The sequence below is a fragment of the Plectropomus leopardus genome, chromosome 19 (genome assembly GCF_026936395.1).
Source record: "Plectropomus leopardus strain MGB_pleo_1.0 chromosome 19, ASM2693639v1, whole genome shotgun sequence".
Taxonomy (NCBI): Eukaryota; Metazoa; Chordata; class Actinopteri; order Perciformes; family Serranidae; genus Plectropomus; species Plectropomus leopardus.
Window position 1 is genome coordinate 10,974,517 of NC_142194.1, and position 25,540 is coordinate 11,000,056.

Below are 25,540 nucleotides of genomic sequence, written 5' to 3' on the forward strand. Positions count from 1 at the left end.
TAGTTTGAAGTTCATTTTATTTCTGGAATTGACAGTTTTATAACATCTTAAACTGGTAATGTTGTCCAACAACAAAATATTGTTATAGCCTAAAAAAATAAATATGCCTTTTGTTCTCTTTTTCACAACGATAAACATGGATTTTCACTGAACATTCATTGAATACTGAATGACTTAAAACACTGTATTGTCCCTGTTAATGGCGCACATTAATTACCATCCACAAAAATGTCATCACGGATGATTGATCAGGGCCACATTAATACTATGTCATGTTATAATAAATACAACAGCCAGATTTACTCACAGGGATTATTACTTACATGAATGAGACAAAGAGAAAACCCCACTAAATAACACATGTCAAATATTACATTCTTTTACATGTATCACTCAGATTAGTGGAAACAGATCAAATTAACATCAGAGTTAAAACATCAAACATTTATAGAATATTACATCTGTCAGGAAAACAGGTTGCATCACTTTATTTTAAGGCATTTTTGTTACTTATGTGTACCCTTTACCACTGTTCAAATATATCATTATATGAGCTTTTCACCTGAACATATAAAAATACAATTAGTATGTAAGATTAAACATGCAAAACGTCTTTTCTTGATCATATTCTTGACTTTGAATAATCTACCATGGTTCACATTCACTTTAGCTGATGATTGGTTGATAAACAACAAACAAGTGTCAACAGGACAACAAATATCCTCACGTTTTACTGCTAAAGATTCGATTTACTGTAACATGAACCACCACAGATTGAAACATACTACACCAATCCAAGTCACAGGAAACTTTAAACAGCCTGATGTCAGTCCCAAGGCGTCAAAATATGCCGCTTGGACAGTGTTGGGGGGGCAGTTTTTTGCATCTATGTGAGACATACTGGGTATCCACCAACTCCAGTATAAACCCATCTGCATCCTTATTACACTCTCAGACCAAAGGGCGTAGTTTAAAGAGCATGAAAATCCACCCTTGGAGAATTACAGCAACATGAGAAAATGTTAAAAAACAAAGCAGGCCAACAAAAAAGATAGTTAAAAGTCTATGGAATAAGAATGACAACAATTATAAAATTATAAAATAGAATAGAAATAAGCAGCAGGGACAGAATAAATCAACAACTAATGATTGAGACTTAAAATTAAGACTGTAATGAAAATCCAAATTAAAATGAGTTCTTACATCAGATACAGATACAGGTAGCGACACGTTGTCACCTTTCCTTCCTTACCATAAACGACCAACCTCTTCTTAATGCTGTGTTGGTGCCACTAAAATCTGGGTAATTATACATCGACAGACACAATTCTCCTTTTTTTATTTGACCATAATGTTGTTTTTTTTTTGCCCAAACTGACACCAACTTTGTTTGTATTAAGATACAATGCAAAAGGCTGCCCCCCATTTTAGTAACACCAGGGCTTCAGCCCAAGTGGCAAAACACGACAAATAGGGTGGAGATCACGTTGGATGTTTTGACCTAAACAGCATACACAATGTTTCTTTATCAAAAATAGCAACCATCTATAATTTAACATTATATAAAGTCCATGCATCTAATGAGTTAACTTGGTTAATTGCACATAAACCCTCACTGCATTTGCTATTGTGTTATTGCACTACAGTATAACAATACATCCCTCGTTCTACCTCTAGAAAGCACTTATATACACATGAACACAGTGGTTTGCCTCCATCACCACTGGACTGTATTTTACCGATAAAGTAGCACTATTCATTACAATCCATTAAGTATTGCTATAATATGGAACACGTACAGTACAACGACGACTTTAAATGTGCCACTGAAACCACATGTTTTCCCTCTGCACACATTATTCAGAATATGTCTTCTATGTTTAGTTATTCTTTCATATCTTTAAATAAATATCTTAAAGTGCTTCATCACACATATTTCACATATACACAGCCTCTTTGGCAACCTAATGGTGTCAACAGGATAAGAAAACATACACATACACATAACTTCAGTACTTGAAAATGGATTCAGTATAGCAAATAACAGAGTTGGGTTGCTGTAAAGATTTTCAAACCGGTTTGATATTAAGAACCGGACCAGTGTACTACATTTTACCATTAGGTGACTCAGCCACTGCTCCTGAGTGGAACATAATAACACCATGTCCGGACGGCAAATGAGTGTTAGACTATCATGTTGCATGAGGTTATACTGGAACTTTCTGCCCATTAAATATGCGCTTTGGTTGTCATATAAGCAAAGCACATCAGCTGTGCACTCAAGATCAGACTTCAGACAGAACGACTTAAAAGATGGGTGAATACTTGCTATTTTCCTTTGTTTGTACTCTTTAAACAAAAACACATGTTTTATATTGTGATACTGGAAATGACAAACAAGACAGTCAACTGAGAGTAGGTTATTAGCAATAATCATTTAACAAAAACTTTCAGCTCCCTGGCGACCTCCCATTAGCCATCTGTCACCTTATTTATTTTTTTGGAGTAAAATTAAGAGGTATTGTACAGATAATTCCTAATTTCAACCGATTTCAGCCGATCCTTTCAAAGTGAGCAACAGGAAAATAGAAACAGGCTGTCCAGCTCAAAACAGCAGTGGTGTGTTGCAGGCGGCCAGTTAGAAGGGTGGGTGTGTGGGTAACAATATTTCAATACTTTGCATGACAATATTGTATCGGAGCCAATACATTGTCAATATTGTAAATACAGATTTAACTTTTCCTAACATAATTCAATTGCTTTTTAGTCTAAAAGATAAAATTTTGCTGCTGCTGAAAAAGGAGAGATGAACAGAATGATAAACCAAATATTGACAAAGTTTCTTTGAGGAGATAATTTGCAGCTGAAAAAAAGGTAATAAATTGCTATGTATTGCAATATTTGCTATTACATATCGGAAATTGTTTAAAATTGTAATGATATTGTTTTATAACTCTAGTATCAGGACATATTGGCACACCTTTAGTTCTTGACAGACAAACTCTGCTATGTCTCATTTTGTCACCCAGTTGATCATGTTCTTATATTGCTTATTACTGGTGTAATACTAGTGTGATTTAGCGCTGTCACACCATCGGCACAGGTTGCTGTTGTTGGATACTTTTGAATTTGCCAGAACGTGTCATAATGACATATGCCAGTTCAGCTGGGTGGCGTAACATCAAACCAGTTTAAGCTGGTACACTGGCAAAATCAACCCAACTCTAATATATAATTTAACTGATCCAGTTAAATTTCAGTTTAACCGCACACACAACGAACAGGATCACATTACAGGATGTCATGATTGTTATAAGCCACTTAAATATTGTTTTTTTTACAGAATTCTTTCATATATATTACATTTCTACTGTGTAAGATATACGTTGGGATCACTCAGTCGATTCGCTCTGATAGAGGAGTCTCCCCTCTCATCAGTACTACCGAGTGGACATGGCTTCAGTTTCCTAAAGGCAGCAGACCAGCTAATCTCAGTCTGCTGAGTCAAACGGGGTCAGTTTTGGACCCAGAAATCAATACGATGTCTACACACATCCAAAAAAAAAAAACCTTTCCAGTTTTCATTTCATAATATTTACATACTACTGTATATATGAACTTTAAGGCTTTGCATTTAGTTGTTAAAGGAACACTATTGCACAGACGACAAAGACACACAAAGGCATCTAGACTACTGAGTCTAAAGCTGAAGTCTAAGAGTGCTGAGTCGAGCGGCCTGAGTGGGCGTGCTCTCTCAGTATGGCTTACTTCCCTGATTTATGAGCCTGGCCGGCTCCCTGGCTGCTACCAGCCAGTTTGGAAGCCACGGCGCTGCTTTTATTGCACAGATCCCTGATTTCCAGCAGGCCCTCGTTCAGGGCTTTGACAAAAACGGCCGAGCTTGTCTCTGTGTTCTCCCAGAAACTAGACACACAGAAGAGGATGTGATCTGACTGCGGATTGTAACAGGCGCCGTAACCGTTGGGCACCACGGGGCCGTAGCAGCAGAACATTTCTATGGTGGTAGGGACCTGGGTACAAGAGGACACAGTATGCATTAGACCAGTTTAGCTTGCCAAGAGAACAATCTTTCTAGTATTTGAGATTTTTTATATTACTTAATCTCCTGATTCTTTTTGGATTAATAATTTAGTGTTGAAACTGCCAGAAAATAGGTTAAAAGATGGTCATCACAAGCTCTCAGAGCCCAATGTGACAGATTATTTTGTTCCCAACTTCCCAAAACACAAATTTACTAAGTTGGAATTGAAGTATACATAATATTGGACTTTTTTAAAAAATACTGGCAAAAATTTTTTTTTGCCAATATCCGATATACTGATATATCACAATTTATTTGTCTGTTGCAGTAACAGGTGTTTTCTTGTCAGTGTACTTCTGCCCACAAATCAGGATTCATTTATTCACAGCAGCAAAACATCATCACACCAGCATTTCCTTAACAGTCTTTCATCTGCATTCTCTGTCTTTGTCGAAAAGTGATCATTTCAACTGGGAAAATGTTATTTGTTAAAATAGACTTGAGTCATACTTTACCTGACTAGTTGAAAGGATGAACTGGCTACTGGCCAAATACGTCTCATCACAGAAGATGTCTGGCTTCTCCATGTTGAGCTCCTTTGAAATCCTCAGGAGCCCGAGGAGGTGATTGTCTATTGCCATTCCTGTAATAGCCTGGAAAATATTTTTTTTTATTAGTCCTTAAGTTTTTTTCAATTAGGACAAAATTTGTACAACAATTTGGAAACAGCCCAGTCTCCAGAGTAATATCCTGGCATTGTACATTTCTGCAAACCAAGGATATGTTAAATTTGTTTGTTTCTTACATATTATATCAGGATTTTTAAAGTGACACGTCTATGTGCTGTGTTTGTCATCAGGAGGAGGCGGGGATGATGGATGGTGTGACACTGGGATGAAACGGCTGACAAGCAGCAGACAGCAACAGACCACTGTTTGACACCAACAAAAGCAGGTATGTTTTAACTAGAGTTTGGTACATTTTCAGCCATGTTATAGCGACAAAGGCAGGTATTTGTTTACAAGACTCATCAACCATGTTGGTAGCCTGGCTGTGTCCACAGGTTCAAAAATAAGGCTAGCAGCATCTGTTGCGCTCACTAATGAAATCAAATCTTTTTCTGTTTAATCTGCAAAAAAGCAAGTAAGTGCATTTCCCAAATTGTCCAACTATTCCTTTAAGTCTCCGGGGAGTGAATGTTTGATAATCAAAATATATTTTAAGATGAAAATGTTTAGTGTGCACATTGAAAAGCTGTCATTTTAATATATTGTTCAAAAACTGCTTTAAAATACTTACTGCAATTGTATAATTTGTCTGGGCATTAATTGCCTCCCTCAGGCGTCTAAGTTTTTCTGAATCCTGTTGGAGAAGAGAAAAATGATTTAGAGATAAAGAAAAAACGGGCATTTTTCACATTGTACACAAAGAGAGCAGTGCAGCCAGTACATTTATCTTTCATAGACCCATTGAGTCCGCAGGGAGATCATCTGTTTCGATGGGGACACTGGTTTGGCGTGCCGAGGTGGCTGATCGCACCTGTTTCATTTAAGCAGCTGTGATGAACAGTAATGTGGGAGTTACTCAGTAATTTGGGTCAAAGTGAGAAAAATGACTCACGGTGAAAGTGGCTCTCTCATCTGTCATGGACATCACAAAGGCCAGGGCCTCAGAGGTGGCAGAGCGAATGTTATCAACCCGACCTTCTTGGAAACGCCGAATGGACGCGCTCTCATAAGTGGACACAAGCCTTTTGCTGCATCTGAGAATAAGACGAAACCCGACCACGGCAATGTAAGCATATTTGAAAGGGCATATTACAGAGATACCTTGGATCTTTCGAACTGGAGTTATATGAGGTACTTATCCAAAATCTGTGTATTACCTACAGTAGATGGCAGTTTGGAGAAGCAGGAAGAAGCACCACAGAAGCTATGGGGTCAGCAGCAAAAGTAGTTAAACCACATAAAAATATCAATATCAGTTTAAGTGTACACTATGTTTAGAATATTCTTATAGTGATTTCAGAAGGGAAACTGAAGCCTGTTATACCACACCCTTAAAAACCAGACTTTATTGAAAAAAACAACTCATGGATGGGAAGCTAAACACGTTAAAAGGGCTGTCGGTGGTAGGGTAAAGTGATGAAAACACTCTCAATATAGTGAACGCGTAATCCGTTAATGATTTTTGTAGATGGCATAAATATGTTTTATTGCTGCTCCCATCCATGGCAGAGCTTTACTGAGCATCTGTGGCCGTACTCTTGCCTGCTTCTCCAATTTATGTTATACTCTGACGATGGAAAAGTACCTCCAGCTTGTACTCACTCCGAACTCATAAAATATTGCAGCTTTGACAATGCTTTTGGCATAAGAGCACGACACCAAAAGCCACCCTTTGCGCCCGCCATTGTGGTGTTATTATATGCTGTTCAGACAGAGCATGTTGCACATGCATGAAACACGGCAGAACGGCATCAAGTTGAAATGCTGCACGTAATGACGCATTATAAGGAGCAAAAGTGTGCCTATGGGGGATCAAACCCCAGACTTTCATTTTCGAGTCTAGTGTTCACTTCCTGTCTGAACGTCATGTCTTTTTTTCTACACCCTACTATGTGCCTCCTTCTCCTAATCCTAACCGTCCGTGCCAGGATGTGCGTTTGTTAATGTCCTGGCGTTGGTTGCCATGTGTTGTTGTTGCCTAACCATAATCATGTGCTGCCTCATCCCGCCGTGTGCTTTTGTTGACATCATGGTGGTGGCATCTGGGAACATGTTGACCAGACATGGAGGGATACCTAAATCATAATATGTAGACGTCAAATTCCACTGCAAAGCAGCAATATGTGACGACTTGGGATAAGAGCGTGTTGGTACCTCATACAACCCCGCTTCAAAAAAATCCAAACAATCCCTTCATTTGGCTAAAAGTTCTTTAGTATAATTCAAAGATATAGGTCTTGACTATACTTTACTTGTAAAATGCAAGCTGCAAGGCAACTTGTATGAACGCATCAGGACTCATCTTCTGCTTTTTGATGAATTCTTTCCCATAAGCGTTGAACTTGAAAACATCCATGTCGAGATTATTCACCAGCCTGAAGGAGAGAGCACAGAAGACATGACGTCTACTGAAAGAATAATAAGTAGCTATGGTGACGTGTTGATTTGTTTGTGTTGGTCTTGCCTCTGGAGTCTGTCTCCAGACGCTGCTAAGAGTCCCTGGATGTGTGGGTTACATTTCCAGAGCAGCCTTCGTGGAGGGGGGAGCTCTCTGATGCTGGACGCCCTCGCCATTTTGGAAGGACTCCCTGTTCTGTTTGGGACAAGAACAACACTTACGTCTCCTCCACTGTTCAATTCAACATGATTAATTCGGACAGCATTCAGCATTCATTCGGACAACACTGTTCAGTGTTTGGTTGTATGTTGCTGCGATGGGCTGACTCACATGTATTTCATCAAGTATTCGGAGCACTGCACCATAACTATTCCCTCAAATGGCGAATGCTCGCACACAACTCCGCATGTCCCGTCCATTCCTACAACGAACTGAGAGGAAGTGGATTAGCAAACAGCCCGAACTCTACTCTCATGGAGGGCTGAAGTGTTGTGGACGTACCTGCATCGACTTGTCATACCAGCGGTTTGCCCCGTTCTTCTCACGGCCGCCACCGTGCAGCATCATCAGGGCCCTGTTGGTGTCTCTGGGCTCGAGGCCACTGGGCTCATCCAGACACACCACACACACACAGCTCTCGATCAGAGCCAGAGAGTCCCTGTTGGTTTGATCTGGATGGAGGAGGAACAGAGATGATCTTGGTTTATTAGTCTGAATTGTTTCATTTAAAACTTCTAATAGAAATTAGAGAAACATTTTCAGCTGAGACCTTTTTTTAGTGCCTCTCTAGCTTGTGCCCATTCTGTTCTTCCATCTGATGTCAGGATACCGAAAGGAGGAAGTCTCTCTTCTGCATTTTGTGCCATTTTCATGATTTTCTCCAGTTGTGAAAAGATCTCCGTCTCATTGAGCTGCTTGCTGTTTGCGACTACATCCAACACGAAAAACTAGTGAGAAAAATAGATTACAGACAGGGTTCCTATGGTCATGGAAAACCAAAAGTCATGGTATTTCACAATCACATTTTCCAGGCCTGGAAAACCCATGGAACTAGCAAAAATAATTGAAATTTTTGGAAAAATCGTGGAAATGTGTTGTGTGTGGTAAAGTAGATTACATCAGTGTAACATAATGGTGAATTTATTTTCTGTAGCTGACTAGTCTCTCCTTTCTGCCCACTAGGCATGTGCAATACTTTTTTAAGAACTTTCGGCTCCAGGGAGGGGCATACAACTTTAATTGACTGTATTTTGGATTTATTTTAAGGCTGATCTTTAAAGAAAACATGCCCACATGTTTTGAAGGCATTTTAAAAAAAGAAATTATGGAATTTTTATCTCTTCTTTCTTCTTTTTGTTGGTAACTTTTATAGAAAACTTAAAAGAAATTGTAGGGTTTTTTCATTTGTTTTTAAAAAAAACAGCTTTGAATGGTTTATTTCTTTTAAAAAGTCATGAAAAAGTTTTGCAATTTTGGCAATGTGTGGGAACCCTGTACAGAAATCATGTGTTTCTTAACTATTCCACGATGTGCTGCATCGCCTGATGCATCTTAAATACCTGCGTTCAGATGTGTCTTTGCCTGCTTATATAATCCTTTTATCTGAGCCTACTGTAAATGTGATACAGCACTTTAACAGCTGAGATAAAAAGATCATTTGTAGTTGTAGTAAGGACCGAAAATTGCTATAAAATATGGCTGCTTCACTGCAGTCAGTTAAGCAAGCGTCTCTAGAAAGCTCTGGCAGATACAATCATAGGTAATTGAATTAGCGGCTTGTATCACCATAGGGACAGTCTCTTATGTGCCACAGATTGATAGTTTCCAGAACCATTTCCAGGTGAGATCTCCTATTGTGTCTTTTTTCATGCTAATTTAAAAGCACATTCTGTGAGCTTGATGTAATCAAAATTGTAGTCTTGGACCTAAGACCTGCAGACATTGCTGATGAGCACTCTATGCATTAATGGGATTATCTATAGAGAATCTCCAATCAGGATTTAAAGATGACTTGGAGAAATTGCACAAACCAGCTGTCATGCATTGTGGATATGGGCTGTTTAGTCAGTCTCACACAAAACGCAATTTGACCACCTCTAAATTAGTAAAACCTGTCGTAAAAACTTCAGCTTTTAATTGATATCAGTTGAGAACCACCAAAAATGCTAAAATGTATGTGAGAGTAGGTGAATGCTTGCCTGCTTTGCCTTATTTGAGAAAAAAAGCCTTGTATTTAGGACCAATATGTTTCAACAGTGCGGAGGATTTGGGGTTTTTCAGCTGGAGGCAGAGTAGTCCTTTACTTTGAAATCTGCTGAAGGAGTGCTTTATCTGCACTAGAGGCCAGTATTGCTGCATGCAGAGATGAATCCATCATATATCTGGTGGTTAAAAAAAAGGCATTCATTTAAAAAAGACTCCGATATTACGTCCTGACCACTCTCACCTTTCAGCATCTGTTGATAAACATAGTGTTAAAATATTCTTACACTGATTTATATTTTCTCTCACATGAACAGGACACTGTCTGCGATTAGAAGTGTGATGGAGTGAAAAAAGTCTCCTCAGGGGCCCGCATGCTGACCTGGTTCTTGCACGCCACAATGATGTGCTCCGGCGCTGAGGAGGCTGCATTCATCTGGACCTTCAGCGTGTCTGTCTTTAGCCCCGGGTAGCGGTAGGAGTTGAAGAGGCGGTAGTGTTGCTCCATGCACAGAGGGGTCCCAGCTAACTGCCCCCGAGCAAAATCCACTGGCAGGGCCCTCCTGAGAGACATTATCACACACATCGAATTACCTCCAGACTCTCACTTTATCACTTATTGTTACACACTTAATTCTGTTTTCAAGGTAACTTAGATTAAGTGTACGGCATGCAGGTGGATGCTGAGAGAGCAGAGTGACAGGTAATCCATTACAAGTTCAACTTACGCATCAATGAGAGCCTTATAGTCCAGCACTCCTCTGGTGAGACGAGCAGCAAATCTTAAAAGATTAAAAAAAAAAAAACCTGAACACACAGCGAACTGTCCAGTGGCAGATTGCTCACTACTAGTACTGTACTCCAGTATGAATTCGAAGTACTTGTACTTTACATATTTTCTTTTCACGCTACTTCATGCATCCACTCTCTTATATTTCAGAGGGAAATGTACTTTTTACTTCACTATATTTATCTGAAAGCTTTAGTTACTTTCCAAATTAAGATTTTTTCTTAATCATAAGAAGGGTTTATAAAATATGAGTTTTTGTTTTTGATTAAATTACCCAAAAGTTTATAGAAGTACAGCAGCAATGGTTAGCTGATTAATCAGTCTGTTGATTCACAAAGCATTAAAAACCCATTATTTCGATAAATATTTTTTTGTTTCTTTTATGTCTTTCTATTTTTTTATTTAAATTTTTTTTAAATGATTTTGAGTTTTTTGGATTTTTTTTAATTGAATTTGGGGGCTTTTAAAGAATGTTTTGTTTATTTGATCAGCATTTTTATTTTTTTAAAGATTTTTCTGCATTGGGTACTTTTACTGGTATACTATAAGTACATTTCCTGATTATCCTTGCTTACCTTTACTTAAGTCGCAGGAATTTTACATGTAAATGAGTATTTTTACAGTGTAGTATTAGTATTTTTTTTAAGTACAGGATCTGAATATTTCTTCCACCACTGTAATTAGATGTACTCTCATCTCTCTGAGGACCAACAGCAATCACATTATGGTAAATTACAAGGATACAGTGGGTGAGCTGTGTGCGTTTATCTGTGTGTGTGTGTGTGTGAGAGTGTGTGTGAGAGAGAGGGAGCCTGTGTGTGTGAGTGGGCGCTGTGGGCAAATAGGGAAAACACAGAGCCCTGTCAGGTCCTATGTTGTATGTCGTTTGTCTTGGTGTTATTACGTTCAAAGCCAGATCAATACAAAGGAGGCGGCCGCAGCGCACCACAGCCCTAAACGAGGCCTGACTAGCAGTCTCTGTGGAGAGCTTGGCCCTGTCACTCCCAATCTAATAAGTGTCTGTGTCAGTAGATTACCAGCTCAGGGTGCTCTGGAAACATTCAGTTAGTGCGGCACGAGCTGACAAAAGCTAACGTTGAGTTACAGGGCTGGGCGAACTGGTGTAATGTCTGCTCGACCACGGCTCATTTAATAATGCGCAGAGATTTGGCCAAGAGATGATGCCAGTGATTTTCTCCATTGTCTGTATTTCAGATCTTAATCTGAGCTTGTGCCTGCTGAGGGGAACATAAACCCTGTCAGTGGCTGCAGAACTGAGTGATATAGTGGGCACTTTGTTTTGGTCGTGACAGCATTGTGGTGTGGTTGGAAAATTGTGGTGGTTCTGATTCGAAAGCGTGTTTCACCTCCTAAAAGACAATTTGTACATAAATTAGTCACCTTTTGTCATATTAGTTTTTGGAAGAAACCTTTTTTTTCTCACATTCCCCCCACAGTGAACAAAGTATCCAAAAGCAAAGAAAATTATTGATGAATTGAAGTATCAGGGCTCCACATTTCACAACAGCAAAACTATATCAAGTTCTTTTTAGATTTTGACCCTCAGATACTCGAAAGTAATTTGCAACCAACAATGCGATCTTTCGCATTTAGAGAGTTAATATGTTATGAAGTATTGTGGTTGCATTTTTTGGTGGAAGTTGGTGCATTTATGTACTTCTATTTAAGTCTGAGATTTCTTATATTTCTCAAAATGACATTAAAGTTTCGAGAGTATCTGCCATACCCATTAATCTTATTACAGTTACAGATTAACAGCAGTATTAAAGAAAGAGGGTTTCTAACAAAGCTGAAGAAATTAATTGATTGACAGAAAATTAATATGCAGCAAAGTTCATGCTTCCTCTCTCATGCTCATTTGTGAAGATTTTCTCGTTTTAGGTGAAAATAAACTCAGCACCTTTTGGTTTTGGACTTCTGGTCAGACAAAAGATATCAACTTGAAGACATCACCCTGGATTTCTGGAAACTGGTGAGAATTTGTTTTACTATTTACTGTTTTGTTTTTATGTGACAAATTTATTAATCAGGAAAATATTGTGTGATTAACTGATAATGAAAGTTATAATCATTGCCTTATGTTTGACTGGTTGCTGTCACAAAATCAAATGTATTTATTTTTTCATGTTTTTCATTAAAACATGCATACTACTTGTATATTCTCACATTGTGTTAAAATGAATTAGAGTCATTTTCTTTTTAAGTTCTCTTCTCATTGACCTATACAGTTAGCAGCGGTAGTTTTCCGCAGAAACTACTGCTGCAACAGATTCTCTGGTGCATGACAGCTATTAAAAAAGGGTGGACAAAGTTAAAAGGGACAGTTCCCTCCAAAATCATAGGTCATGATACCTGGAAAGAGACATTGCTGTTGAGTTTCTCAGATGTTTTTCTTTCTTTGAGTACCAAAAGCTGAGTGAAATCTAGTTGCATTATGTTCATGGGAATGCAGACATCTCTGCAGCCGATATCTCCAACAGTTGGCAAATAAAACAATCTAATTTGTTAACAGCACTGCGGGTGCAAGGTAACACGTGTATTTTTGATTTGGGGGCAAACTGTCCCTTAAAACACTCAAAGGTTTAACTACACCAGAACCAAAAGTCTGTCACATACCTGAGAGCATCTTTTTGATCTCTGAACGTCTGCTTAGGAAACACCATGACAGGACTGGAGTTGACTGGGAGGGCCAGCCTGTTGTTCAGGTACATGTCTTCCAGCCAGTAGTCATAGACCTAAATAAAAACACAGGGCTGCTTTTTGAAAAATGTTTTGTACTCAAGTTATTACTTTTGGAGTTGAAAGCTGTGGGCAGTGGAGTAAAAAACCATTACAGTGTATCACTGCCAGATGAAAAGGAGAGTGGGAGTGGGAGTGTGACAGATTTCTCTGAGCTGGATGAGTTGTGGAGCTGACAGATCACCCGGACGCTGGTGGAGAGATTGAAGCAACAAAGGCTCCAATAAATCTTCATGGCCAGGTGTTTTACTTTGGTCAATTCTTTTATGACAACTGGTCTCGCTCCTAACTCATCAAAAACTGGCACTTGGTCTGTGGCCCTCGGCGCCAGTTACTGAGGCACAGAGGCACCCTTTAGCAGCGGGACGCATCGGGCATCTGCATTTTGTCACTCTCCGAGCAGTTGCAATGATATAAAAAGGCAGACGGTCTACATTGGGCAGGTGGCAGAGGAGAGTGGGTCAAACAAACTCTGGACTTTCACCAAGGAGCCAGCTCTTTGTGTCCCACTCTATGCATGCATGTCATGTGACGTTGCAATACTTAATAGATCATTTTGTTTTAAGTTAAACCGTGATGTTTTTTCTGAACCTAACCAGGTGCTTTTGTTGCTGAAACTTAAAATCAAGTTTTTTCTCATGTTGACACTTTATTTTGAAAATTAATTACATGCATTCACAAGGGGAAACCCCTTTCCTGTGAATTATTATTTTTAGAAAATATCTGAGGTCAACATTATTACTTACAACTGAATAAAAATGTGATTCGTAAAAGAAACACATCAAATCGGATGCTTGTTATACTGTAATGTAAATATCACATTCAATAAATTGGATTAAAAGGGAATATAAGGGGTGATACAAAAGTGTATAAACTGAAGAAAAATCATTAGAGAAAGGTTTTAGAGAGATTGTATTGATTTTTCAAGTAAACATTTGATGAACTAGAAAGGAGAAACACATTTAACTACTCATTAAGACTAATAACAACAAATGAATCTTAATTGAAAGAGGATGACTGAGTTTTCTCTCTATTTCCAGTTCATGCACCTATGGTACAGAGCATAATCGTTTTTTTTTTTTTTTATCTTACAGATGTGAGAGTTTACCCAGTTGATGGTCTTGTCCCTCCTCTCTAAAAGCTTCTTCTGAAGAACCTCCCCGACGCCTCCAGGAGCCCCGAACTTCTCCACGATGGCCTTTGTTTTCTTGAACTGCTCCTCCATCACCAGATGTTGGACACACTTCAAGTAAGTGTCGAGGGTTTGTTTCAGTGGCGGCACAGGGACCTTTGGCAACACCTGATGCCACAAAAACAACAGATTTATATAAATACTCAACAGTTAATGAAAGGACAGCAGCTGTTGAGCATTTTTTATGTTTTCCACTGATTCACTGAGGGTTCATTAGTTTAAGGGCTAATTCCTTCACATCTTTTCTTGATGCTTTTATCATTAGAACCTGAGTTAATAATTTATCTTAAATGCTTTGAGGCGTATTCCAGAATAAATTCTACGGCCTTCTGGGACTCTCGTTTTGATAATGATGGAAAATGCTAATTGATTATATTTTCTGTCTGATGTTTGATCATTTGCATAATGTAGAAATAATAATATTAATGTTGACCGGTGCATTGGAATTGCAAAATAAGTTGTAACTGTAGATCCCTGAAAGTAAGGATTCTGTTGTTTTTGTTGGGTTTTTTTTGTTTTGTTTTTTTAATTTCTAGTTAGTCATGTAAAATGTTACCCCAGGAAAACAAACAAAAATCAAAAGCAGAGTCAATCAAATCCTACTACACATATAGCAAACTCCATTATAACATAATCCACCGCTGGGTCAATGTGCATTTAATGACTACACAAAATAAGACATTTACAGAGTAATGTCCAGGAGACCTAGCTACCATAGATTTGTTCTTCTCAATCTCAAAATTAAAAAAGTCAGAACAAACATGGACTTGTATTGAGCTTTGGTCATGTATTGAATGCAACCTGGCATGAAAACACCAACAGATTAGTATTGTAAATCTTACATTGTCTGACCCAAGAGAGTTCAAGACAAGCTAAATGGAAAGGGAGGTAACACTAAATACTTGCAACTTAAGCCCGTTGTTTTATTCTGAAATATTTGCATTTTAATACTCTGTACATATTTACTGTATATTTTGGTTGTATTTTCATAAATAGACTACTATAACCTTGCTAAAATAGCAAAGTTTAAGGTGGCCTAAGACGTCTGCACAGTTACTGTATATAAAATGTTACTCAGGAAAAACAAACATAAAGCAATTTGAGAGCCAATCAAATAACAGTAAACAAGATGTAAACTATTATAACACAATCCAATGTACATTAAATTATTAAACAAAATATGAAGGCAATATGTCAATGAAATAAGGTTTTGCACCACTGAAATATAAGGCCTGCTTTGATTTTCGCCCCTAGTGGGTCGGTTAGCGTAAGTGACGCTGCCGCTGTCCGTGGTGCCGAAATTTAGCGCCATTATATGACCAACTTTAGTACCACGGACTGCGACAGCGCTGACCATTAAAGGACGGCAAAAAGTGACTTCGAGTGCTTATAAAAACAAAAACACGTTGTAATGTTCCCATACTTGGCTGTCTCGGTCTCTGGCCGTCTCTTTCTCCAAGATTGGCATATTTGCGTTCCAGTCCAGTCAAGAGGAAATAATGTGGAAAGCTTCTAGAGACGATCTGAGGTCAGTCTTCGCCGCACGAAGCATGTTAAAACATTTGAGAAAGAGAGCAGACAAAGTAAATAAAATTAAGGCCTGCTGAGCAATGGGGCTGCGCTGTGCTGCCTGTCTGAAAATGAAGCAGCAGGCTTCCAACCTTCATAATTTTGCAGCCTGATGTAAGAGTGAAGGTGGGGTGTGTTTTGAAAGTGGGATGTGTTTGTATTATGGTGTAAGTACAGGTTAAAAAACAGCTAGTTGGCGCTGTTCACATGCAGTCAGTTGTTGAAGTTGAGGGAAGAGAGAAGGAGGGAGGGAAGTAAGGATGAGAAGGGAGAGATAATTTCTGAGGTGTGGTTTGATCTGTCTTAATTACTAACAGTTACGAGAAATAACCTATCTGAACTGGTTTCGTCCCTCAAAAACCCCGCCTAAACTGGTGCAGTTTGTGTGCAATTTTGTTTCTGACAACAACGTGGACTGTAAAGTAGATTAAATGAGTTTTTCGCTGTGCGTAAAAGGCGCTCATACAAGTTTTTTATTATTTAACAGAAGAGAAAAGTTTCCTTACCTGCTCGGTGCGCCACTCAAGAGGTCAGAGAAGTGTGTGCCAGTTCACATCGCCCCCCACGTTCACGCTGTGAAATCCCATATTAGTGGAAAAGCTCCGCTCAGGCGCTGGACTTGTCCCCCGTCCCCTCCTCGCCTCGCCATGCGGCTGTGGCTCCACATTAAAGCGCGCCTTGGAAAATATGCTGAAGGTGTTTGCGTCCACCTACCCCCTTGAGGCAAGAAACTCCTCCCATCGAAATCTATTCGCGGAACATATTATCTGACAGCTTGCTCACCCCCACCCTACCCACATCCGATAATAAATTTAATAAAGAAAAAAAGGACGCAGTTTTTCGTTTGTCATTCATAGGTTTTGTGATGGTCAGGCGGGTTGACAGAGAAGACCTTGCGATGTTTTTACGGCTCAGATTTAAGTCTTTAGCTTCACGCAGTTTGTCAGCCTGATATTAGTCAATACGGGATGCACTTGTGCTGGAAATAAATCTGTGTTTAAGCCCATTTAAAAAAAAAACCCAACTTGTGCGCAATTAAATCAGTTCATTTTAGTGTATTTTCTTTTTGTTTTGTATTGTTTTTTTTCATACTGTGACTTATGTGCGTTCCCTCTGTGCTTGATTTTGGAGTTTTAACTTGTGGAAATCAAAAGCCTAAATCAAAGTTTCCAGTCATTACTTATCATTTATCGCGAGGTTTTTCTCAACGTTCATACATAACAAAACCGTGATCTGATGAGATTTTTTTTAACCATGTTGTTTTAATACTTCTTGATACTTCATTTGTATCATTGAAATTTATGCTTTTTCTAACGAAGTACGTCTTATTTTTAGTTTCCATCCGTTTGAAGATTGAAATAAGAATGAAATCACCAGCGTCACACAGATCCAAACAGAGATTTATTAAAACGACAATTGATAAATGAATACATATCTGTTCATCTGAAGGACTTCTTTAGCTACGTCTTGACAAAATGTTTCATACACACGCGCGCACACACAAACACACACACTTTGTAGAGGTCCACGTATGTTTTTAACAATTTACATTGTGCATATATCCACATATGTACAAAATCCATGTATTATGATACATTTAATTCCAACCACGAAAATAAAAATAAATAAGAAACAGGCCCACTTGTTACAAAATAAAAATCCACGGTTTATCTTTTTACAACAAAGAACTGAAAATCAGGCCTTCTGATGTGCAAGTAAAAAAAGTTTCTTCCGAGACTAAAAATATAGGCTGTTTATTTTTGTGTAAGGGGGCTGGGGGGTGTGCTGCTTATAGCTGGTCCCATATAATCTTGTACTGCACATTTATCTATTTATATCTTTTTACAATACTCAGTGATACACACAAATTCAACAGTAGCTGATAGATCTCTCACAAAACTCCAGTTATACGTCCATGACAAACACATAGACTCTTCGACACAATGAAATCACAAAAAAAGAAAGAAACAAGAAACTCTGGAAAGCGGGTTGATTTTGGTGATTTGGGTGTTTATATTGCACATTACATAAACTTGACTATAACCTGCCTCATCTCCAAATCTTCAGGGGGGAATGTTGCGCGGGGTGCGGTGAGAGTGTGGCCGTTTTAAGTGTACTCCGGACCGGACGACTCTTCTGACAAAGACCGCTGTGCTGTGAATGGGTCGAACCCGTTTTCATCTACTGACAAGCAATTGCCTGCCGAGCTGTAGCCCTTCTTTTTAGTTCTCCTTTCCTCCATCTTGATAGTATCGTAGAGCCCCTGCGGAGCCTCCTCTAACAGGTTATCTCTCTCTGAGTAGGACGGTTTCATTTGGCACACGTTGCGCAACAGCAGCAGGGCTGGTGCGTAAAGCACATTGACGAGGCCCATGCCCAGATTAAGTTGGACAAACCCGAGATTGTGCACTATTTGACCGGCTACTATAGGACCCATAGCGTATGCAACAGAATAGGAAATATCTGCTATAGCGTAAACACTCCCGTACACTGAAACATGACGCACGTCGACTAAAAACGCAAGTGTGGGCAGCAGGGCAGTGTCTACAAGTGCGATGCCGAAACAAATGCCGCACAATGGCGCAATGAGCTGACCAAAACTTTTGCAAGCAGGGAGTGTGCATGAGCTCGCGCCTATGATAACCAAACCCAAAGCTCCGTAGAACCACTGCAAATTTGGATGCTGTGCTGCCAATTTGACTGTTATGTACACGCCGAGGACGTGCGGGAAGAAAGCTGGGAGCCAAGTGAGCCCCATCTCCCACTGGGAGGAGTGCATGGTGGTCTCCATCCAGTTGGCTATGGTGGGCTCCAGAAAGGCTAAGGGGATGTTGCACACTGTGAGCGCCCCGGCCACCACAGCTATGTACGGGTCAATCATGAGTCTGTATATAGGGGTGCCCACCGGCATGTTCTCTCTAGTCCTGTTGGAGAACGGCTTGATCACGGTGAGAAGCAGAAAGCCGTCCGCCAGGCAAATGCACGCGAGCACGATGAAGGGCACTTTCTTGCCCGCAAACTCGTACAGGATGCCCCCGAATGGAGGCGCCACCAGGCTCCCGAAAGAGATGAACGCCAGCGCGATGCCCAGCGCCGTGCTCCTCTCCGCCTCCTCCGTGTACTTGTCGGCTATCATCGCGATTCCAGATGTGTCCGCGAACGCAGAGCCGAGACCCTGCAAACTTCTGGCCACGAAAAGCGTCGCGTAGTTCTCCCCGATTGCAAATATGCATGTGGACACGAACATAACAATCAGCCCGATTAAAAGTGGAATGTCGTATCCAACCCGGTCTATGAAAGTTCCTGACAGCGGGTTAACTAAGAGCTGCAGAATGGCTTTGGATGCAAAAAGTACTCCTATCTGGACATCTAAATTGTCCTTGTTGCTTTTGTCTTGGCTTGTGCTGTTGGCTGAAGAGTTGGGGTGCATGACTACGTGGACGTGCTCTGACTGCTCACTCTCCAACTCAGCAAGATAGTCTGGAATAATTGGCACGATTACCATGTAGAGCATATTGTCCAGCAGGAGAGCCACGCAAACAATCACTAATATGATCCGTCTTTGCTGGTGAGGATCCCTCATCGCGGTGCCAAACTGCTTGGTTCTTTCTCCCATCTCGGATAGTTTGACGGCGGCTGATTTGACCAGCCCGGATGATCCTCCTTCTCCATCCATGATGTGCTCCTCTTATAAAAAAAGATTTTCGATTCAAAAAATTGTAGTTGTGCTTTTTCTCTCCGTCTGCTGGCGATCTTTCAACACCTCGGATGACTCGTTGGTGTTTTCTCTACATTGATGTGATGCTCTCCGTCCTCACCTCGCCTGTGCGTAAAGGGAGAGGCGAAGAGGAACTTGGCTGCCTCATCGGTGAAGATGGCTTTCCTCAGCTTCCTCAACGTGTCCTCGCCTCAGCCACATCCGATCTTGTTTCATGATCTCCCGAGAAGTGACGTGTTGAAATCGTTGAATTTTCTGCACCGTGCAGAGGTTTCGGCTCGCTACTCTTACATGGCAAAGTTTGTTTAGAGCAATTTTTGGTTACTTATTTGCAACACTTCAGACGCTCGAACTCTCTCATCTCCGTGTCCATACCTCCTATCACCTGTAGCACTTTTGCGCTCAGCTCTGAGACCACGAGTGACTTCGTGGCCATTGGTGCACATTAACCCGCAGGTTGGGCGCTATTTTAGTCCCCTTTTTTGTCTCCTCTTTTTACCAAGAGCTGTGACGCATCACCAGCTTGCCCCCAAGTGGATCCCTTCAACACTTGCCTCCTTTATGTTAATTTCCCACCATGGCAGCAATCACTTCAACCAATAAGAACCAGTGAGCACCACATCACGACCCCTCTTCATGCGAGAGCCTGAAAAAAAGGCTTTCTTATTCTTAATGTGCAGTGTGACTCGTGACTTTGGTGCCATTCTTCAGATCTTCTATATGAATTCAGAGACATATACGCGCACGCACAGTTGTGATTTCTGCAATAATACATATTTACCAAAGAAAATCTATCCGATGTTAATCTCAAAATAAGATACAAACACATGCAATATACATACAAAGCGCGCGCACACCCACAGTACCTGCATAGTCTATATGAAAACCTAAAATGACTTTAAATACAATAATAATAGATAAACTAATATAAACTCATGTCTGTCTAAATATGGATGCTTTTGGAATTATTAGTGACAAAAATATTCCAGTGAGTTCGTGAAATAGCTTCTTAATTTAAAGTTAATTTACTTAATTAGCTCTTTAAAGTTTTGAATATCCAAAAACGTTGTGTGCCACACACAAAAAAAAAACCCGCTGCTGCATGAGCTTTCAGCACCACAAGGTTGTGGACAGCTCCTGTCAGTGTACACGTGAACGGCAGTTTTTCGCTGATTTTATGAATGAAAAAAAAGTTTAGAAAAGAGTTTAAATGTAGCGAAATAACTAAAACATGCCAATAACAATATATATATCAATAACTATAACAATACATTTGTGTATTACATTGAAAAATCTATAGCATGCAGGTCTTCTGTGATGAGATGGAATCATGCCAAACAGACCGGGGGGTGTGGAGACCCTGTTAGATTTAACACGAAACACTTGCGACACCTTATGGTAAAAATATGCAAGTACGTAAGAACACCCATAAAAATCATCCCGTACCTCCTCTCAGTGACGCTGTGCACGATGTTAAAAATGAGTCATTTATGTCGTGAGAACCGCTAATGTTGGTCCTGTCAGTAGTTAGTAATGGTTTACTTTTCTGATAGTTTCAGTTTGTGGTAACACTTAATTTGGATTGTCAGCCTACAGGTTGGAGTTTATAGAGTATTTGACACATTTCAAGAGCTGATTAGTTGAGATTCAGTAATTCAACTATATTGCTGTATTCTGTAGATGTTTAATAGATTATCTACTGTATATGGCACATGTGGCAATTTACTTCATTTTCTAAAAATACATAATCTACTTGAACTTTAGCTTTTAACTCATCTTGTGCTTCATAGATTGAGTAAAAAAGTTCAAGTTCATGGGCATTATTTTATATGTAGTTATTTGCCACATATACTCTGTACTTTCTCTTAAATCTTAACGAATCAGCTGTTGAAATGTGACAAATATACTCTATAAACTATCTGTTGGTGTACTATCCAAATAGTATTTTGCCGTCCATCCACAGATGCACCATAGTTTCCTTTATAGATCAGCATTGACTAAATATAGTAAACAAGTGTTATGGTTTTTGATGTTACCTCAAACCTGATTTATTTTTAGTTTAGCAATTTAAATTTGTTTCATATTTATTCTCATGATTACACCTGAGATCTTCCTTATTGTCAGTGTTGTAGTTTATTTTGTAGAAAGAAAAGCAAGTGTAATGAAAATGAAACCCCAAAGTATAGTTTACATTTTGTCATGTCTTGTCGTTTGCGTGTACCTTCACCATTTCAAATGTTAACTGTAAAGAATAATGTTTATATATTATTATTTTGTTTCACTATATAACATCCCAATTTCATTTTCATGGTGTAAAAAACACATTTTTCAGAATCAGAATCAGAATCAATTTAAACTATAAAAGGCTTGTTTATTTATTGTCTTTTTTATTACTTTACTAGAACTAATAAACTGCCAGTAGAGGGCGGCGAAGGCTTGCAAATAATAACAAATGTGTAATACATGAACTGTATAACTAGAGAAGCAAACGCCAAACCTCAAAACATAGAAAGGGAACCTCCTTTCTCATTTAATTTTACTTATTTTACGTGACTCAAGACCCATGTTTACATGAAGCACATACATAATATTAAATATTAACAAAATGATGGCACATGGCATTGCTAAACTGCAACAAATGATACTTAAACAAAGGAGGGACATTCTTCATAAAGGCCTTGCTTCTCTGACTGTAATAACAAATTTAACTTAAATATAGATTGGCAGTTTGAATAATACCCCTGTAAATACATTTCTGTATAATTCATTAAGTTTACATTCTGACATCCAAACAAAATATGATACTCATCTCCTAGATGATTGTCCCTACAAAGACTGCAGATCCTCTGACTTCTATCCAGCTCTTTATATCTCCAAATGACTTTAGGAACTCTGATGTTGTTCACCCTAAAAGTACAAATAGCCTGCCTGTACTTTTGTACTTTTCATACAACAGATACTTCTCCAGTTGAAGCTCTTGTTTAAATTCCACGGACTTCTGAGCTCACTCTGTCACTTTTGCATGAACTGATCTGTCAGCCTCTTTTCATCAGTTGGTGTCAGCTAGTTAAAGTTACAATAGAGTCAAACACTAAACAACAACCAAGTGGTCTAAATTAACCTCAATGGTCCAATTTAAGCTTTAAAGTAAAATCACATATGTTTCTGATGCTACAAAATGCTCTAAATTGTGTTTTTGCATCAGCAATCGTGAAAACAAGAAATTTTAACCTGTATGTCGAGCTCCTCAAATTGTATATATACTTGTATATAATGTATAATCTACACTGTTAATCAATACTACTCTATAGTTCCTATAGGTTGATCTAATTCTTATTCTTTTTTTCCTTTTTTTACCGTAATAATACAATAATAATCAAATAATGTTCAACATGCCATTTTTTCCTTCTTTATGTGCCAGTGCTGTGACCATATATTTGTTTCTACCTATTGTATTTCTTATATCCTTGGCCGTAAGTGCATATTTTCTTTTTATTTGTTGATATCAACAATCATGATGATTACTGTTATAAAACAACATATTGGATGCTGATCTGCGTAAACAGTTGAGGAGTGTTTCCAGTGTGTTCAGTGGATTATTTGATGCAATGGATTAACACACCACAGGAAGTAACTGCCAATTTCACTAATGAAAGAGGCTTGGCTCAGCAGCAGTCGCTAGATGTTTTTATTTTTTAAATATACAGATTTTATATGGGTGACAGTGCAGAAATGTGACTGCATGGATAATCTCTAACTCATTCTGGTGACTTGGCAGCGTCTGCAGGAGTTCAGAGCGTCAGCTTTGTCCTATGGGTTTAAACATGGACGCGAAATGACCTTTGATATGAGAGAGTTTTGACAAATGAGAAAAGAAGAAAGGCTGTCTATAAAGGCATTTGATGCAAATATTATCTAATCCAGATTATTTTCTGGAAAACAATCCTTTTAAGGCTGTTTCTAGTAAAATCCACAAGAGATGTGTTACATTTTTTGACACAATTTGCTGTCGTGTTAAATCAAAACATCAGCTTGTTTATGAGAAATCACTATGAACAGACAGAGACGGTGTTATGTAAGCTCTTTGTTTTTGTCATGTGACATGTCTCCTTCCACTGTGTCATCTAATCTGACCCGTGGACTGTAACGTGTAATGTTTCGTGTAGGATTTACTCTGACCTTTGCTTTTTTTTTCTAAGTAACTCCAACCTAAGTGATTATTTAACATTAACTGCTGTGCTTATTGGGCCAAAACAATGTTAATAATTAACCTGGGACTTTATGAAAACTGTGTTTTCCTCAATTGATATCTGTCCTTCACTTTTCACTCAGGAAAGTCTGTTATGCTTTGTTTATTTATTCATTTCCTAAACTGTAACCCAGCAGCGCTTTAATAGATTATCAGTTGGTGGAAGAGTTACGTTTTTATTTGGTGTAGAAATCTAATCCAGCTGCAGTTAATAGATTTTATTTTGTACACCTACTGCATAATCTATAACTCTAAGAGTAATGTAAACTGTACTGACAGAACTCATTAATTTATTTTGTACTGTTTTGTGAATTTAAATCATAACTGGCTCTTCAAGGCCGCAGCTTTCATTGAGGAAGTCACGTCCTCGATAATATCGCCAAGAATTTGCAACAACCTGATAAAGAATTTACATTCTTTAGTTTGTGTTTCTGCTTTAAAGAAAGCTATTTTACAACAGCCCCAATAACTGAATCCAGTGTAAAGCAAACTGCACAAAGTTTAGTTTATTTTGATAAAAATAGTGCAATTGTTGTTATTTATGTAATATAAATATTTAAAGCTCTTTGTGGTCTTTATGATGAAGTGATCTATTTGCACTTCAGATCAGTGTGAGGTTAGCTATAAGGGCATTTGCAGAGACATTCAGGAATTTACTCTATTGCAGCGGTAGAGGTCAAAGGTCAACTTGTATTGCCCTCAGTGTCATTAAAATGTGACTGGTAGATCGATTATGGTCTGAGCTTTAGAGTCATGTATGAGTTCATGATATTCTGTGAAGGTGACCCTATTTTAAACTGTCTCTACGTGTAAAATGACAAAAAAAACAAAAACATGGAAAATGGTGGAGAGAAATAAAAGGAGTGATAGAGCATAGAAAGCAATAATTGCTGCACTGCAATTTATATATTACATTTATCAACACGAGGGACATAGACCTTTAAAAACCAATATGGACTTTGGCACCAACCCCCCTGCTCATAGGCTAACAGTCAAACAGAAAATAATCATGCTGGATTTTTAAGGCTCATTTTAATGTCTTTAATTTAAATATTCAGGCAAAACTTTTAAATTGAGGATTTTTTTATTTTTCTGGAATTATTATTATTTAAATATTTCAACACCATAAATATAATCCAGTGTGCAGAAAGCCTGGAAACATCTATAAGGCCATCATGTAGAGGAGATAAAATATACAGAATGTGCTGAATGATTGGACAATTGAATTAGATAGTTTAAAAGTTTAAAAAACTAAATTTCATTAGTTTCTTTTCATAAATGTGAAATGGTCAGAATTTCTGTATTTATTTTTTGTGTGTGCATTAGTGGGCAGTGTTCAGGCACTGAAGCCTGAATAACCCCTGCAGATGGCACTGTTTGGACCACCTTGGACCAAAGTTTTAAACGCCTCTGTTTCCCTGTTTGACAGGTTTGCTCAAATGATGATGGGATATGATGATACGTGCTGTAACATCAGTGGGGTACAAAACTGAATTATTATAGTTTTGCCATTTTCAGTACTTTTTATTTTCATTTTGTTTTGTACTTTTGTTTTGCATTTAGTTTCAGTTTGTTTTCAGATAGGTTTACTTTTTTCAGTTACTATTTAAAATGTTGAGTTTTAGTTTCATTTTTACTGGGTTCAGTATTTGTTTTAGTTTAAAAAAAATATTGGGGTGATTTGTAAGGGGCGAGATTTATGAAGCTCAGATTAAGTATTACACTACAAATGCTGGACTTTGGGGAGGCAATAGACGTGATGTACTGATGTCTATTTATGCTTGTTTGCTTGATTTGTTGACAAATTTAACCAAATTAACAAAGACTGAAACTGAAGACATTTCCTGTATAATTTTATTTTATTCTAGTGAGTTTGTTGATTCCCAATATTG

General features: G+C 38.6%; 2 protein-coding genes and 2 long non-coding RNA genes across 6 annotated transcripts in view; 2 read left to right on the forward strand and 2 right to left on the reverse strand.

The window, feature by feature from the left end:
- LOC148186314 (uncharacterized) overlaps window positions 1-10,142 on the forward strand; it is a 28,739-nt gene extending 18,597 nt beyond the window's left edge. For both annotated transcript variants that reach the window (XR_015775019.1, XR_015775018.1), the window contains 2 exons: window positions 4,902-4,996; window positions 9,688-10,142. This is a non-coding gene — a long non-coding RNA (uncharacterized LOC148186314). The remainder of the gene's footprint in view (window positions 1-4,901; window positions 4,997-9,687) is intronic.
- chatb (choline O-acetyltransferase b) lies at window positions 1-16,424 on the reverse strand. 2 transcript variants are annotated; one of them, XM_042508392.2, is made up of 15 exons: window positions 16,188-16,416; window positions 15,536-15,646; window positions 14,029-14,220; window positions 12,798-12,916; window positions 10,099-10,152; window positions 9,753-9,933; window positions 7,938-8,115; window positions 7,670-7,839; window positions 7,499-7,599; window positions 7,235-7,363; window positions 7,023-7,145; window positions 5,663-5,804; window positions 5,342-5,404; window positions 4,558-4,695; window positions 1-4,031 (listed from the first exon to the last, which is right to left on the reverse strand). In XM_042508392.2, exons 2-15 carry the CDS (start codon window positions 15,578-15,580, stop codon window positions 3,765-3,767), a joined length of 1,902 nt encoding a protein of 633 aa, XP_042364326.2. In that variant the 5' UTR covers window positions 15,581-15,646; window positions 16,188-16,416; the 3' UTR covers window positions 1-3,764. The 2 variants fall into 2 exon arrangements, with proteins under 2 accessions (XP_042364326.2, XP_087926337.1); XM_088070211.1 differs by lacking the exons at window positions 1-4,031; window positions 4,558-4,695 and adding an exon at window positions 4,711-4,973 and having other exon boundaries at window positions 16,188-16,424.
- The window catches only part of LOC121959185 (uncharacterized), an 18,962-nt gene continuing 3,583 nt past the window's right edge, over window positions 10,162-25,540 (forward strand). Inside the window, exons 1-3 of the long non-coding RNA XR_006106881.2 lie at window positions 10,162-12,153; window positions 12,835-12,886; window positions 14,015-14,169. This is a non-coding gene — a long non-coding RNA (uncharacterized LOC121959185). The remainder of the gene's footprint in view (window positions 12,154-12,834; window positions 12,887-14,014; window positions 14,170-25,540) is intronic.
- Window positions 17,061-19,922, reverse strand: slc18a3b (solute carrier family 18 member 3b). The gene has a single exon (XM_042508395.2). The coding sequence runs from the start codon at window positions 19,355-19,357 to the stop codon at window positions 17,789-17,791; it is 1,569 nt and encodes a 522-aa protein (XP_042364329.1). The 5' UTR covers window positions 19,358-19,922; the 3' UTR covers window positions 17,061-17,788.

Excerpts from the sequence above, each read along its gene's own strand:
- chatb (XM_042508392.2), bottom strand. The coding sequence starts at position 15,580 with ATGCCAATCTTGGAGAAAGAGACGGCCAGAGACCGAGACAGCCAA. Across the intron at positions 14,221-15,535 it reads CCAGAGACCGAGACAGCCAA|GTGTTGCCAAAGGTCCCTGT; the intron begins GTATGGGAACAT and ends TTGTGGCATCAG. Across the intron at positions 12,917-14,028 it reads GGGACAAGACCATCAACTGG|GTCTATGACTACTGGCTGGA; the intron begins GTAAACTCTCAC and ends GTTTTTATTTAG.
- slc18a3b (XM_042508395.2), bottom strand. The coding sequence starts at position 19,357 with ATGGATGGAGAAGGAGGATCATCCGGGCTGGTCAAATCAGCCGCCGTC.